The 15,441-nt window shown below is 38.1% G+C and overlaps 2 protein-coding genes across 8 annotated transcripts in view; both read right to left on the bottom strand.

Annotated features, from left to right (window-relative positions):
• Positions 1-2,488, bottom strand: part of LOC124401823 (probable N-acetyltransferase CML5) — a 2,805-nt gene extending 317 nt beyond the window's left edge. Inside the window, exons 1-2 of one of the 2 annotated variants that reach the window (XM_046874330.1) lie at positions 1,793-2,488; positions 1-408 (exon numbers count right to left, since the gene is read on the bottom strand). The exon at positions 1-408 is cut by the window's left edge and continues 317 nt beyond it. In XM_046874330.1, coding sequence (XP_046730286.1) covers positions 1-408 — 408 coding nt within the window. In that variant the 5' untranslated portion in view covers positions 1,793-2,488. Of the gene's footprint in view, positions 409-1,786 lie in introns of both variants that reach the window. The other variant, XM_046874320.1, reaches the window with a different exon arrangement.
• A 353-nt stretch (positions 2,489-2,841) lies between these two features.
• nat8 (N-acetyltransferase 8) lies at positions 2,842-13,476 on the bottom strand. Of its 6 annotated transcripts, none has more exons than XM_046836648.1 (5): positions 13,375-13,463; positions 11,847-11,935; positions 11,634-11,738; positions 11,376-11,481; positions 2,842-3,906 (listed from the first exon to the last, which is right to left on the bottom strand). In XM_046836648.1, exon 5 carries the CDS (start codon positions 3,901-3,903, stop codon positions 3,235-3,237), a length of 669 nt encoding a protein of 222 aa, XP_046692604.1. In that variant the 5' UTR covers positions 3,904-3,906; positions 11,376-11,481; positions 11,634-11,738; positions 11,847-11,935; positions 13,375-13,463; the 3' UTR covers positions 2,842-3,234. The 6 variants fall into 6 exon arrangements, with proteins under 6 accessions (XP_046692604.1, XP_046692611.1, XP_046692626.1 ...); XM_046836655.1 differs by having other exon boundaries at positions 11,634-11,719; XM_046836670.1 differs by having other exon boundaries at positions 11,634-11,703.
• Positions 13,477-15,441: the final 1,965 nt, after the last annotated feature.

The raw sequence follows: 15,441 nt of genomic DNA, 5'->3' as shown, positions 1-15,441 counted from the left end.
TAACTCCCATGCTCCAGGCTCGGTCACACAGGGTAATATTGCCACAGTTCCCACTAAGCAGCCCTTAGTCTCAGCTACCCAAAAACAGCTGACCTGCCCTGGCTGCATGTAGGATGCTCCAATGTCCCGCAGGTCTTCATTGAGGCCGAGTTGTACTCCTTGTTCAAAAATACACAAAACAGCAAACCTGCCAGCCAGCAGAACGCCACTGAGGCACAGTATAGAGGCCAGAAGAGAGCCGAACATGAAGAAGAAGAAGATGAAGAGTCCAAGCAGTAAACTTTGCACCCAGAGCTGTTTCAGGGTCAAGATACACACAGCCCCTTTATGTTCTCGAAAGTTTGTGGAGTATAATTCCCTCACAGAAGAGTAGTCCTTGTCTTCATATTCACGGATCTGGTACCACATCTGAGACACAGAAACAGGAACAAAAGACATACCAGTTCTTGCATAACAAAGTTAATGAAAACTAGAACGGGACATTTCCTGAGTAAATGTGAGTAGTGCTTGCCGGTGCGAAACTCCACACCCCGGCCGTGTTGTTCCTAGTGCCGATCGTTGTTTTTGTACTGGGAGAGACGAGCGTGTCGATGCCTAACACGCTTGGTTTGTGGCTTTTATTTCGAGGTGACGAAACGCGGCCCGTGTCCGAGCATGTTTGTTTTGTGCCCCATTCGAGCTAATGGTGTGGGCGTGGCTTGATGTGACGTCACGTGAGATCACTATATAACCCATAACGCAACTCTCTATGCTGGGCTGAGTCCGTCGATATGTCACACGTCTCCTTCCTACATTTTTTACTCCCCCGCTTATTGCCCCCCCTTGATTATGGGGTTCTAGCATCTCCCATAATGCAATTGCACCCACCGGGCTGGTTAGATTGATGTATGGCATGCCTGGGGTTTTTGTGCTTTGCCCTGGCTCATTTACTGTATGTGTGTCAATGTAAGGGAATCCTATGTGTTTTCCCATTTATTCCTATGGGAGAGATCATTTGCCCCCCTGCTCGTCGTGGCCGGGGTAATTCGACGAACGGGGGGTGTACGAGTGGATATGTCGTAACTGCGTGTCGGGCGGACACCGGCCGAGCAGGGGATTTTTTGACCGTTTTCCCCCTTCATTTTCTATGGGGCCGGTTTGAGGCGGAATTCCCGGCATTCCGAGCGGATCAGGAAATCCAGGACCATGTAGTTGCGACCCGCTCTGGACCTCCTACGAGTGGATATGCGATATGTGCATGTTGGACGTTTAAGGGCCGAGATATGACGATCGAAAGTAATGCCCCATTCATTTTCTATGGGGGAAAAAAAAAACGCGTTTTCGTCACGTGAGCGGAAACGCGCTGGGCGAATGCTTATAAAAGTAATCACACACCTCACACAAACAGGCCGCACGTTTTGGAGGTCCCACCCGTGGTGCTGGGACAAAAACTGCGGGACAAGTTACGCGCCGAAAATTGGTCGGAAGAAGTAAGAAAAATACAAAAATTAAAGAAAAAAAATTAAGAATAAATAAATAATAAAAAAATTAAATTAACAAAAAATGCGGGAGCAGTGAAGCGCCGAAATATTCCTAGTGGGCCACAGCATTGTAAGAGTAGTACTGTACTTTACAAACACTACTAAAAACAACAACCACCATAAATATGAAATACTAGAATAAGTACTGTTGCATACTCAGGTGAAAAACAAAGCAACATTAATATCTAAGTGATCTGTTTAAAGCTTTATTTGGAATATTTATAACTAGAACTGAGAGACAATAAACACTGAAAATTAAAACTTACCCTTACACTTTATTCTGAAACATGAGCTTGCCATATGATCATGATCAGCTTGTCACATGATTATTTCCTTCCCTACAACAGCTCCACCTAGGGCATTTCAACTGCAATAACAGACACGAAGATTTTTCAATTAAAGTTAAATTATGCATCCAACCCAAATGCGGTATGCTTCGGGCCAGTGCAAAGAATGAAATTGATGTTAATGACAGAAATCTGTATAATTTATTTCTAATTGACATACATTAAATGGATAAAATATGGACAATATCACCCGAAAGGCTATAAGACTATATGATACACTATCATGGGAGCATTTTATAATGAACGGAAAAAAGAAACATTTACCTGGTAGTAATGCAAAACGGAGCACGTGTGGCATGAAAGTACCAGAGTGATGCACGAGCGCACGAAAAGAAAACACACTGGTGTCACAGATGAAGGTGAAACATCAACACGGTGAGCAGAAACTGTAGAATCCTCATCATGTAAAATTGGTATTGTGTAATGAAGTGCTATTGTATAAATTGTTTGTAACTTCGGAACAGTCGCACTGGATCTGTTCTGCCGTGACCCGAGAACATCAGGTTGCGTCATCAGTTCGCTCGCAACAGTGGAACAAACACTAAATCTAAAAGCAGCAAATGACAGCAGCAGTAAACGATCACATTTTTAATCACTGTTGTGGTTTTCAGCGAAAGATGATGCATTTGTACACCAAGCCATATTTATTTTTCTAATACAACAGTAACATCTGTTTTCAAACGTGATTTACTGCGGCTTTACTACGTTCAAATGCTTTCCTGATGTTTGTATATTTTCTTTATGCATATATTATGCATTTGCATATATATTATGCATATATTTAATCATTATACCAAAGTAAAAAATTATTATATATTCTAGATGCTTCTACCTGCACAAATAAACAAAATGTAATTAAAAAAAACCAAAATTGTCAAAGCCGTGTGTATCATATTTCATATAGATTTTTTAAACATGGTTGTCAACTTACCATCTGCAAAATACAAATGTTGATTTACACAAATTGCTCCACCTTGCATACTCAAATGCTGTTTTTATTTATTTATTTATTTTTTACAGAAACAAACAACTCAGCATGAGTGAAATTGTTCAAAGGAAAATTCCGCATGCGCTCCTGCAGCTACCGTAAGTTTTCAAATGTCTAAATTAAAGATAGTTAATCTCAACATGTGGCTTTTGTAGTATCTTTAAGTACACTTTTATACATACAATACCCTGAATTATGGTTTTATATCATTATAATAAGCAAAAATTTAATAAAAAAAGTATTTTTTTTAATCCGATTAATTGAAGGAAAAAAAAGGGGGGGGGGGGTCGTCCGATTAATTGATCATCAAAATAATTATATATGTGAGAGAGAAGCAATTGAAATGCATAAACAAAATAATTTAATGGAGCGTGTTCCATCAGTTTCCTGGTTGCTGCAGGTCAAGCCTGTACTCGAATAAAGTGAAGTTAGTGATCTTGGCCATGAACTCTGGGGCAACAAACTCTCTGACCTTCTTATAGCCCACATTTTCATATAGCTTATGAGCATCTGTCTGTACAACAGAGGTATAGAGGATCACAGCTGGAATGCCCCGCTGCTGAGCGAAGTCGGCCACGGTGCGGCACAGTGCTTTGGCGATGCCCCTCCCACGGTAAGAACGCATCACCGACATGCGCTTAAGCTCCAGGCAGACCTTATTCTGCTCGGCAGGAAGGCATGCCACTGTGCCCACCACGCGACCCTGGTACTCAGCCACCCAGAAGCACGAGTTAACAGCATCTACATACGTTTCCTGGATGTAGTCAAGGTCTTTTTGCAGGCAAACTTGGATGTACCTGGAGAACATGTAGATGATTAGTTGGCGTCCTGCAGCCAGAAGCAGCGTAACAGCCAGGACGGGCAGCAGGATGGACTTAGAGCTAGCCAGCAGTGCGCAAAACACACACGCTAGCAGCATCTGGGTGGGCGGCTGTTTCAGCACATACATGCATGAGGATGGCACATGTTCACTCATTCCAAGCATAAAGATCTCCTTCACGTCTTCCTTGTCATCATCCTTGTAGCGACGGATCTGCAATTCTGCCATGACCTTCAAAAAAAAAATACCACACGGTGTCACTGATTACAACTGAACATTCGAGGAAGTAGCCCCAGGGCTGAACAGGTGAGCTTTAAAATGGAAACCATATACATGAGGCTAAAAGCTGACAGCATGAATGTATGCACCACAAACAAAAAATCCTGTAAGTCACGTAAAAAGCAAGGATACAGTGGTCCCAATAGGGATGTAAAATATCAACATCATAAATGGTGTCTAGTTTGACCTTCGGTCTTCAGCAAAAATTTAAAGATTTCATGTAGACTTACAGTGTTAAGCAAATACACGGAATGACATTTAAATTCTCTGTGCAGGAAAAAAAAAAAAAACAACAATGCTATAAAGTTCACAGGAAAGTCCAGGTACTACATGCATTTAATGTGATGTGTAAACAAAGGAAATTACTCTGGCAAGCAAAACTGAGTGTTCATGTCCTAATAGTGAATACAACAACAGGTTAAACCTGCATCTATGTTTCTTTCCGTTTATCCAGAGCTGCATGAAAGAATAGAAAAGAATTCACATTTACTGAAGTAGGAATGTCTATTTCAGAAAAGTGACTAAATACAGAAAAAAACCTTAATATACCACCACAAAATGATCAAAGTTTTATAATGTTCTATACACTATTGGACAAACTGAAATATCTTTTTTGTTTGATGTCAAATAAAATCACAAAACTTAATGATTTTCAAAATAGTAACTTTACTTACAAATCTTGTACTGCTGATCCTCAAAGATTTGTTTTATTCAATCTCAAACAAGAGAGACAGGGATTAAGCGTGTGAGAGTGTGTGTGTGTGTGTGTGTGTGTGTGTGTGAGAGACAATGAAAAAGATTAAAGAGAGAAAGAAAAAAGTATGTGTGTATTAGAGTGTTTTAAATGACAAGTCATTGGGCTGATAGACTCCGCCCACTTCTTCGGCTGTTCCACACATGCGCGCGCACACCCACACACGCGCACCCAAAGACATTTCAGAAAACTATTTTTAAGTTTGTAATATAAAAACCTCAATCTTTAACCTTCCGGCCACTACACCTTTAAACATCTGAGAAATTTGTGGAAACCAGCTGCAGAACCTGTTTCCGTCAACTTTGCTGCTCCTATCAAGTAATTTAGCAAACACACTTTCCGTCTATTCGAATATCCATCTTTAAGTCCCCCAATGAGCACTTCATCTGAAAACTCTTCTTCAAATCCCTGGAACCAGGAGTCTAGCAGTTTATTTAAAACCCCTTAGTCGTCAGCGACGCGCGCCGATATCCCATTGTTCTCATGTGTTATTGTTTAGCAATAGATTACATAAAAAGGAAAAAGAGTAACCATGACTAACTATACACCATTCTAAAAGGTCTAAGCCTCAAGCAGCGATTTCGGATCACTGTTTTTCAACGGGAAACTTATTACAAATGTATTTGCTGAATGTGTGTATCAGTGTAACTTTTGCATAAAAAACGACATCTTGCTGGTAAAAAAAAACAAACATGGCATATACTGTCACAAAACAAATGAGACCACGCACTAAAAAAATAAATAAATAAATGCAGTAAGAGAGTCGGAATCTCGGGCTTGAGTCTACAATCCATAGGCAGGTGTCCAGGTGACGTTTATTATGCACCTGCTATGATTTCAAACCTTTTATTTCCAGCCAGTAGCATTATGGAAAAAAAATGATTGATGGGAAATGTAGCCAATGAGTGCAGTAGTCTAACGATATATGGAAGTATTTTATTCACCACTTGGTTGAGTATTACAAACAATTACACCTGCACACAAACCCGGAAGTGGTCGTGCTAACTGTACTTTGTTTACAAAAAAAGAAAACAAAGAACAAAAATGGACAGCCAAAAAAGTTGTTTTATCGGAGATTTGCACAAAGCAGCGATGTGGAAAATATTCTTATAACAACAAAGACTTGGAGATCTGCATGGAGATGCTATTTTACATCTGTAAGTTACAATATATTTCCCTTTACAGATGTATACGATTTTATAGGTTTTATTGCTCGTTTGTTTTTAAAAGAGAAATTCTTGAAAAGTAATTGTGTATGTGTCTGTGTGTATTGTTGGGCTTGGAATAGCGGACATCAATATCAATGGCCATGACTGTAAAACAATAGCTTGTCTGGCTACCTAGTCATCAATTTGAATGCCAACTCAATATCAATAGCCCCAAACATGTATAACAAAAGCCTTTAATGGTCAGCCATTTATTTCTATGCAGACTGTATGAATAGAGCATGAATGGCCACCTGAGTTTAGCAGGTGGCTCTCAAACAGGGGGGAGGGAGAAAAGGATCAGACAGTCACATAAATGTTTAGAAGAATCTCATTTTTTTATGAAAATCTTCACGAAATGTAAAATATAAACTCATGAGACATGTGGCTTTCAACCCAGTACTTTTCCAGGACTAATGTATTTATATATGAAGAAATAAAAAATTCAATTCAGGGAAAAAAAATAATCACTTTGAGCAATATCAACTTTGAATAATGGACAGTAAAGCTGAAAGTGTCTTCTTTTTAAAGATATTTGAATTGTTTATGTAGTCCACTTTTATCAGGAACTGTTAACATTTAAAGTTAGGTAGGGCATTTTTAGCTGTGAGTCCCAAAATCTGTGGCAAAGTTGACCTCGCCGTGGAGGCTCTTTCATACTGTATAAATACATTTAAAGTCGCAACGTTATTTTGCTCAGAAATATAAACTGTTATATCATCTGCGATGCCGACAAATACACTTTTAAGTTCTCACCAGTACCTGGAATTGAAACACAGCGGATCCATTAAGCTCCCTTCTAAGCTTAAACAATTAAGGTTCTATAGCCAAGCTATAGAGCTGCCCGTATAGGAAAACTGACCTGAAATATTATTATACAGCTTAACAACACCTTGAAGAGATCATTATGATCCACCTTGTCAAATGCTTTTTCTTGATCTATTGGAAGGATACCCAAGTTAAGTTCTTTAACAAGACCAATGTCAATAAAAACTTTCTTTCATCTTCTTCCGTTAGGGGTCGCCACAGCGGATCCTCCGCACGTTTGATTTGGCATGTTTTTACGTTAGATGCCCTTCCTAACGCAATCCTCCCCATTTATCTGGACTTGGGACCGGGACTGAAAGTGGCTGGGGTTGGTTCCCTGACCAGGGATCGAACCCGGGTCGCAGCGGTGAGAGCGGCATCCTAAGCACTGGACCACCAGGGAACCTAACAAGACCAATGTCAATAACATCTCAAATTAAAAACAGATTGTCCATAATTGACCTTTCTGGTATACAGAAAGTTTGGGCCTTCTGAATCAATGTGCCCACGTAACTTTTAAGCCTATTTGCTAAGCATTTTGATAAAATCTTGTAGTCCACACAGCGTAGCGAAACTGGCCTCCAGTGTTTTTAAGAATCCCAGATCACTTTTTTCAGGCAGAAGGGAAAGAACTGCCCGTCTACAGCTGATTTGGCAGTGTCTTGTTCCTCATGCAATCGAATATTATTTCATAGTAGTCCTTCCCAACAGTTTCCCAAAAGTATTGTTAAAATTCTGCCGGTAATATATCTATTCCTGGACGGAGGTGAAGCATCATTCTTTCCATGCTAAAGAAGAATGTGCTTGGCACATCTATGTCTTTAATACAGCAAACATTTGATCTAATTAAAGCATTTTTTACTTGCTCTAACAATACAGTTTCAAGTTTATTTTATTTCCCCTATTAAAACGTCACTTTTTGAGATATCATATATAAGGTCTCTGTTTTTCCTCTTTCGGCTGCCACAGCGGATCATCCTTCTCCAAACCCCCCTGTCCTCTACATCTGCCTCTTTCAACCCAACTACCTGCATGCCTTCCCTTACCACAACCATAAACCTCCTCCTTGTCCTTCCTCTTTTCCTCCTTCCTGGTAGCTCCATCCTCAGCATTCTCCTACTGATATACCCCATGTCCCTTCACTGCACATGTCCAAATTATTTCAATCTCGTCTCCCTCACCTTGTTTCCAAAATGTCCTACATGGGCTGTCCCTCTAATAAACTTGTTTCTAATCCTGTCTATCCACATCACTCCCAACGAAAACCTCAACATCTTCAGCTCTGCTACCTCCAGCTCCACCTCCTGTCTTTTACTTAGTGCCACCGTCTCTAAACCATACAACATCACACGTGCAGTTTAACCTCCACCATGTCCTGCACCACCCTCATCTTCTTCTCTGACACACCAGACTTCCTCATACAGTACCACAACTCCTCTCTCAGCACCCTGTCGTACACTTTCTCTAAATCCACAAACACACACTGCAACTCACTCTGACCTTCTCTTAACTTCTCCATCAACATTCCCAAAGCAAATAAGGCATCTGTGGTGCTCTTCTTCGGCATGAAACCATACTGTTGCTCACAGATGGTCACCTCTTCTCTCAGCCTGCCTTCCACTACTCTTTCCCATAACTTCATGTTGTGACTGATAAACTTAATTCCCCTGTAGTTACTGCAGGTCTGCACATCACCCCCATTCTTAAAGATCACTACCAGCACACTCCTTCTCCATTCCTCAGGCATCCTCTCACCTTCCAAAATCCTGTAAAAAAAATCTTGTTAAAAACTCCACTGCCACTCTCCTAAACATCTCCATGCTTCTACCAGTATGTCATCTGGTCCAACCGACATTCCACTCTTCATCCTCTTAATTGCTCCTCTCACTTCCTCCTTACTAATTCTATCCACTTCCTGCTTCACCATCTTTACACCATCCAACCTTCTCTCTCTCTTTCATCTTCCTCGTTCATCAGCAGCTCAAAATACTCCCTCCATCTTCTCAACACACTCTCAAACTTGTAGCACCTTGTAGCTCCTTCCCAGCTTGGTCCCCCTGTCTGGCCAATTGGTACAAATCCTTTTCTCCTTCCTTAGTGTCCAACTTCACAAACAGCTTCTCATATGCCTTTGAGGAAATTTGAGGCTTCTCTGAAATAGTTTGCAAATTTAGAATAGTGGTGAAGCTAAGGGTGGAAAATGAGTGATTTTCCAAATTATAATTTAATTATCAATAATAACAACAATAACTGTCTAATCCCATTCTACAGTGTGTGCACAATTATTAGGCAAGTTGTATTTTTGAGGATTAATTTTGTTATTGTATAACTACAGTGCTCTTGGTCAATCCAAAATGTTAACAAACCCTCAAACCTGAACATTTAGAAAGTAAAAGTAATGTTTTGGCTTTCTTAAGGGAATATCTACATGTACACCATTATTATGCAACTATTAGTACATGGAATTATAATGCAACTAAATAAAAAACAAAGATTTTCCTATCTCACTTGTTTATTTTCACCTGTTAAAGTGGGACTAATAAACAAACTCAAAAATTACAAATAAACATTTCTGAAATTTTAAAAAGAAAACCTAAGTGACCAATATAGCCACCCTTCTTTTTTATAACAGTCACAAGCCTTCCATTCACGGAGTCATTCAGTTTCTTGATCTGGTCAGAATCAAATTTTTGTGCAGCCGCAACCAGAGCGCCCCAAGACGCTGTTCAGAGAGGCGTACTGTTTATCTTAACAGTAAATTTCCTGCTTAAAAAGGGCCCAAAAGTTCTCATTAGGGTTAAAGTCAGGTGAAGAAGGGGGCCATGTCATTAGTTTTTCATCTTTAAGGCCTTTACTGGCAAGCCATGCAGTGGAATACTTTGATGCATGTGATGGAGTGTTGTCTTACATAAAAATCTAAGTCTTCTTGAAAGATGCAGACTTTTTCCTGTACCACTGCTCAAAGAAAGTGTCTTCTAAAAAATTGGCAGTAGGTCTGAGAGTTGATTTTGAGTCTATTTTCAACCCGAAAAGGTCCAACTAGCTTATCTTTAATAATACCTGCCCATACCAGTACCCCACCTCCACCTTGCTGGCGTCCGAGTCGAAGTGGAGCTTTGTGTCCGTTACTGATCCAACCACAAGCCCATCATCTGGTCCCGTCAACAGTCACTCTCATCTCATCAGTCCACAAAACCTTTGAAAAATCTGTCTTCAGATATTTCTTGGCCCCCCTGACGTTTTAACTTGTGTCCTGTTCAGAGGTGGTCGGGTTTCAGCCTTTCTTACCATGGCCATGTCTCTGAGAACAGAATACTTCATAGGTTGCAGTTGTGGAATATGGCAGCACTGGAAGATAATGGGTTCCTGGTAACTTTGTGTTTGATTCTTCTCAAATCTTTGGCGGTTAATTTGTGTCTTTTTTTTTTTTCTCAACATGTTTCTTGTGACCCTGTTGACTATTTGCTACAAAACGTTTGAATCTGTGATCACGCCCCAATATCTTAGATATTTCAAGAGTGCTGCATCCCAGTGAAAGACGTTTTACAATCTTTTCTTTTTAGAGTCAGTTAAATCTCTTTTTTGGCCCATTTTTCCTGAGGAGAAGAATCTGCCTAATAATTATGCACACCTTGATATAGGGTGTTGATCTCCTTGAGCCACACCCTCCTTCGTTACACAAATACACATCACCTGATATGCATTAAATCGAATAAGCATTCAAGTTTATACAGCTTGGAATTGGGAAATTATGGATAAAATTATTATATGGTCAAAATAATCACTTGCCTAATAATTGTGCACACAGTGTAACTTTATATATTTATATATAAACAATCATTAAAAGCAACTTGCCAAATACGCTTATTAATAATAAAAGTTAAATATGATTCGTCAATTTCAGATACTCCTGCCCACTGTGCTTCACGGCGTAAAGACGTAATAGTAGTTATCATGCATTTGAGTTGTATTTCTAATGGTGATGCCGATATCAATTAGTCAATACTTTAAAAAGTCTAAATTGGATATACTAATTGTACTGCAGCAAGAAACCAGCTCTAGCAATGAATCCGGACCACCTCAATCTCCTGCTAAACAGCCTAGGCCGCCATCAATTTAAAACGGAGCATCTGCTAGTAAAAGAAAAGCATCAACTTCACCACCGGACCTGTCAGACCTGGACGAGCCACCATTGCAGCCAAAATTGCAACGATTTCTAGTTATTACAATATTAGGAAAAATACGATGTTTTTCTTCGTGATGGTATGAGAAATTTCAGTTGTTTGGAATACAGCACAGCCAGTGATGCAGTTTTCTGTAAATCCTGCAGGCACTTCCCTGAACTGGAATTCTGTTGCGTGGTCACAGAGAACGCGAGGAAGCATTAAATGGGAATTGTTGAATTTGGAATTGTTCGGTTTGCTTTCAAACTATGATATGAAAAATTCAACCGCGCCTTGACCAGCTGCCTAAAAATGCGACGAAGATAAGCTTAGAAGATGGCAGATGAATGTAAAGATTTTAATGTAAAGAAAGAACTTGTTGCAGTTTGCAGTCAATGCATGGAGGACGTGTAAAAGAAAGAGCTATTGGAGTCTTCTTTTCTAAACATTAAAAATAGTAATATTATGACTGATACAGTACATTACACGTACCGCTGTTTTGGAAAAGAGTGACAACTTTTGATTTTCTTAATTCTTCCACTCCTTCTGGTGTTCTGAGGAAAACAATTGGCTCGTCTCGAAGTACAAATTCAGCAAACTAAAAAAGGAAAATAATAAAAGACGCAGTTTTATTATAAAGTAAAATAAAACACAATCATTAGCAACTTAATTGTGTTTTCCCCGAGATCATACTTTAGGGCACTGACATTTCAGGGCAATTACATAAATTTGCTATTTTAAATGACTTACTTTCAAAGCTAAGACCCCACAGGATGTGCCATCTTGTTGTTTTGGGTGAGGCAGTGAATCGCAGGACCACCTTGGAAAAGTGTATCCTATTTGTTGCATAAAAGTCTTTACAAAAATTAAAATTGTCTATTGCGATAGTGGAACAACACATTTTAATGTAGAGATAAATTTTGCACATTGAAGCACATTTTTGTGATAAACAACTTCAAATACCTTGTTACATCATGGCATTGTTTTAGTTCTGCAGAGCTTTCTCCCAGAGGATCTAGGAACAAAGCCCTCTTTTGAGATGGCAGCAGAACCTATTAAGATTAAATTGTAGAAAATAATTGTAAAAAATAATATTGAAAAAATAACATTGTAAAAAAAAAAAAGCGCGGTTGTATTAGCGTTACATTTGTATATAGCGCTGCATTGTAGCTAGATTATGGATTTTTTTGGCTTATTACATTGGTAAACCTTTTAGAGCAGGGGTGCACACACTTTTTTTTAGCATGCAAGCTACTTATAAAATGACAGAGTCAAAATGATCTACCTACTATAAAAATGCATGAATCAATATTTATTTTATTTTAATGCCATGCCATCTGCCGGTAGATTGCGATCAATGTATTGGGCCCCCTGTTCTAGACTATTCGAAAATCTATTAGCAAACTTTCAAGCCATCCATATCCAATTATTAATCAAATAATTATTCATTTAACCCAATTACAAAATCATATTTCATGATTTGCAAACTAAGACAACACACAAATAAAAACATAAAAAAATTGACAGTTAGAGATTTGTCTGTTGACTGATTACATTTACAATGTTTCTACTTACTGTGAACTGTATATAAAACAACCTAATTTAATCATGTTGATAGTTTAATTTGACGTTAAATCCACCAGCAAATGATTACCGAGTTTATACTGCCATCTACAGGGCGCTGTATACGTTTTCGTCAAATTAAACGTTTGGTGTGAGGATCAGGGAAGCGTTTGACCAAACTTTTCGTGTTTCTAGTGCCATCTACAGGAAACCGACGGTACTATCTGCGTGCACGCGAAGGGGGTAGACTTATGCACAACGCCGTGATGGAGCGAGAGAGGGACGCAACCGCCACAAAACAAACTCCGTAAAAAAGTTTCCGCTAATTTAACTCGTTTTCTGGTAATCTTTTATATTAAAGAAAATCGAGAAAGAGTTAAAATTATGATAAAATAAAATGAAAGTCATTTTCCCAAACGGCGTTCACGCTCACAAACTCTCAGCAAGTACCGAGAGAGAGAGAGAGAGAGAGAGAGAGAGAGAGAGAGAATGAATGTGTGTAAAGAGAGAGAAATAAAGTGTGAGTTTTGTAATGAGAAATTGGCCCTTAAACACCAAAGAGCTGGAAAAAGATGAAATTCTGTTTGCTCTAAGTTAAAACTGTGATCTCATACTGCTCATGTGTGTAGTGATTGTTTCTGATTCCCGTGATGACGTCACACTGTTATTACGTATAAAACACTTTTCTAGGTTTTGAAATATCATGAAATCGGAGATCTCAATAAAGATCTAATTTTACACCGTTTGAAGATACTCTGGAGGACAAACAGACCTCAAACACACCACAAGGAAAAGTGGTATGCAATGCATTTAATACACATGGTTCAATACATGCATCGCTATATATATATATATATATATATATATATATATATATATATATATATATATATATGAATGAAACGTAATGTTATGTGCTTGTACTAACCTTCTCTGAGTGAAAAGCACGTCCTCCTCTTCCGCTATTAGTGAGGAAACATGGCGAAAACCTTCACCCTGTTCAGGATCCCTGTCAGAGTAAAAGTCTTCTCTCATCCAAACCAGCACATCTTGAGAACGGGTGATACTATTTTTTCGTTTCGATCCGATACCAATCCCTTCAATACCGGATTTATCGATACCGATACAAATTTTTTTTTATTAATAATATTAAATTGACTCAGACTGGCTCTCTCTCTCTCTCTCTCATTTTTTTACATGAAAACATATGAATTTAGAACATATACAACATTACAATTTAGACAAACTACTTTCCTTTCCCTTTATAAGAATTTGTAAAAAAATATAGGGAAATAATAATAATTTATTAGGTTCTATAAAGTATAAAGGTTCTCAGAAGGTAGAGAATGCAGTGCAGCTGTGACTTGTTTACAATACATGAAATATTTTATATTCACAAAGTAAAAATCACTTGTAAATATAATGTGAGAATTGATCCTGTTTACACAACACGAGTTTTATAAAATATTAATACTTTTGGATCTACTTATCCCTACTGAAACAGCAACACATTTGGAGCAACACATTCAACACTTTTATAGGCCACTTTTTGTTTTATTAAAAGCAAATTTACATCCAGCAAATCAATATACATTTACAACCATTTGTGTTATTATCATTATTGTCCAACAAATAGTGCAAGTAAAAGTAAGCGTTAGGTTTTTCCCTACTTTTTTTGGATAGTAAGATTTATTTGCCCCTGGACGGAGTGCGCTTTACTTGAAGACCACTAGCTGCAGCTGAAAACGGTTCCACATGAACGACCTAAAGATTCATGATATTTCTGTGGAAGGTTAAATTTTATTTTCACTCTAGTCTCCATCAGTAAAAAGTTAATAACCTCATCAGTTGATCATGGAACTATAATGAATGGACATTCTTGTCACCCAGAGGAGTCTGGTTCCTCTCAAGGTTTCTTCCTCAAATCATCTCAGAAAGTTTTCCTGTTTTGCCACTGTCACTCGCTTCACTCCTTTATTAATAAACATAAATGGAAACATTTATGATGCTAAAATGTATATTCTTAATCTTAATCTGTTTGTGACAAATGAAAAATCTTGACACTTAAATCTTTTTTCGTAGTGTTGCTTTAGGACAATGTCCATTGTTGAAATCACCATACAATAAGATTTATATATATATATATATATATATATATATATAGAGAGAGAGAGAGAGAGAGAGAGAGAGATATTTTTGACTGTCAACAGTATTCCAATTAGACACATGCTTACGTTTTTTTCAAATGTGACACTATACTTCACAACTAAACTGTCAGCTTAATATGAAGAAGGAATACAGAGGAGATATGATTTATTGTGGATTATATAGACAATGCAGCTATTTACTTTTTCTGTTCCACAACATATTACAGTAATTTTTCGCTTTACAGCGGTTCGAATCTCACTCCCTGGTTTATTGTGGAATTGCATTTGCCACTTAATTAATTAGTTTAGCTGATTTCCCCCGTCTCTTGCTAATAGCCTGATAGACCAAAAAACTTACTGGGAATTGTTTTTATGGAGTTTTATGTTGAAATAATGAAATGTATTAATAAAAATATAACTACTGTATTGTTGCAAATGTTTTCAGTCTGTGTTTAAAGTAAGTGGGAGGATGATTTACAGCTTAAACAATAAAAAAGCATTTTTTGGGGTGGCATCTGTTTATCGTGGTTATTGATCTATGTGAAGACACTGATCATGTTAATGATTTCTTATAATAATTATCAAAAATGATTTAACAAAGTAGGAAACAGCTATTTTTAGAAAAGGCCCGAGGGCTACTCATGTGGTCTTTGCAGGCTACCTGTTGGTGACCCCTGCTGTAGTATATTGCACATGATGATGACCAGGATTAGCATATAAATGAGGTTTATATTGTGTACTCCTCAAGCCTTTCTTATGCTTGTTAATAACATATCTACAACCCAAATTTCATTTGAGTGGTACTGAACTAAAAAAAAAAACTTTATTATTTACATTGTTTTTGTCAA

Source organism: Silurus meridionalis, chromosome 2 (genome assembly GCF_014805685.1).
Source record: "Silurus meridionalis isolate SWU-2019-XX chromosome 2, ASM1480568v1, whole genome shotgun sequence".
In the NCBI taxonomy this organism is placed as follows: Eukaryota; Metazoa; Chordata; class Actinopteri; order Siluriformes; family Siluridae; genus Silurus; species Silurus meridionalis.
Note: the sequence above shows the minus strand (reverse complement) of the source record. Positions and strands in the feature narration are given on the sequence as shown.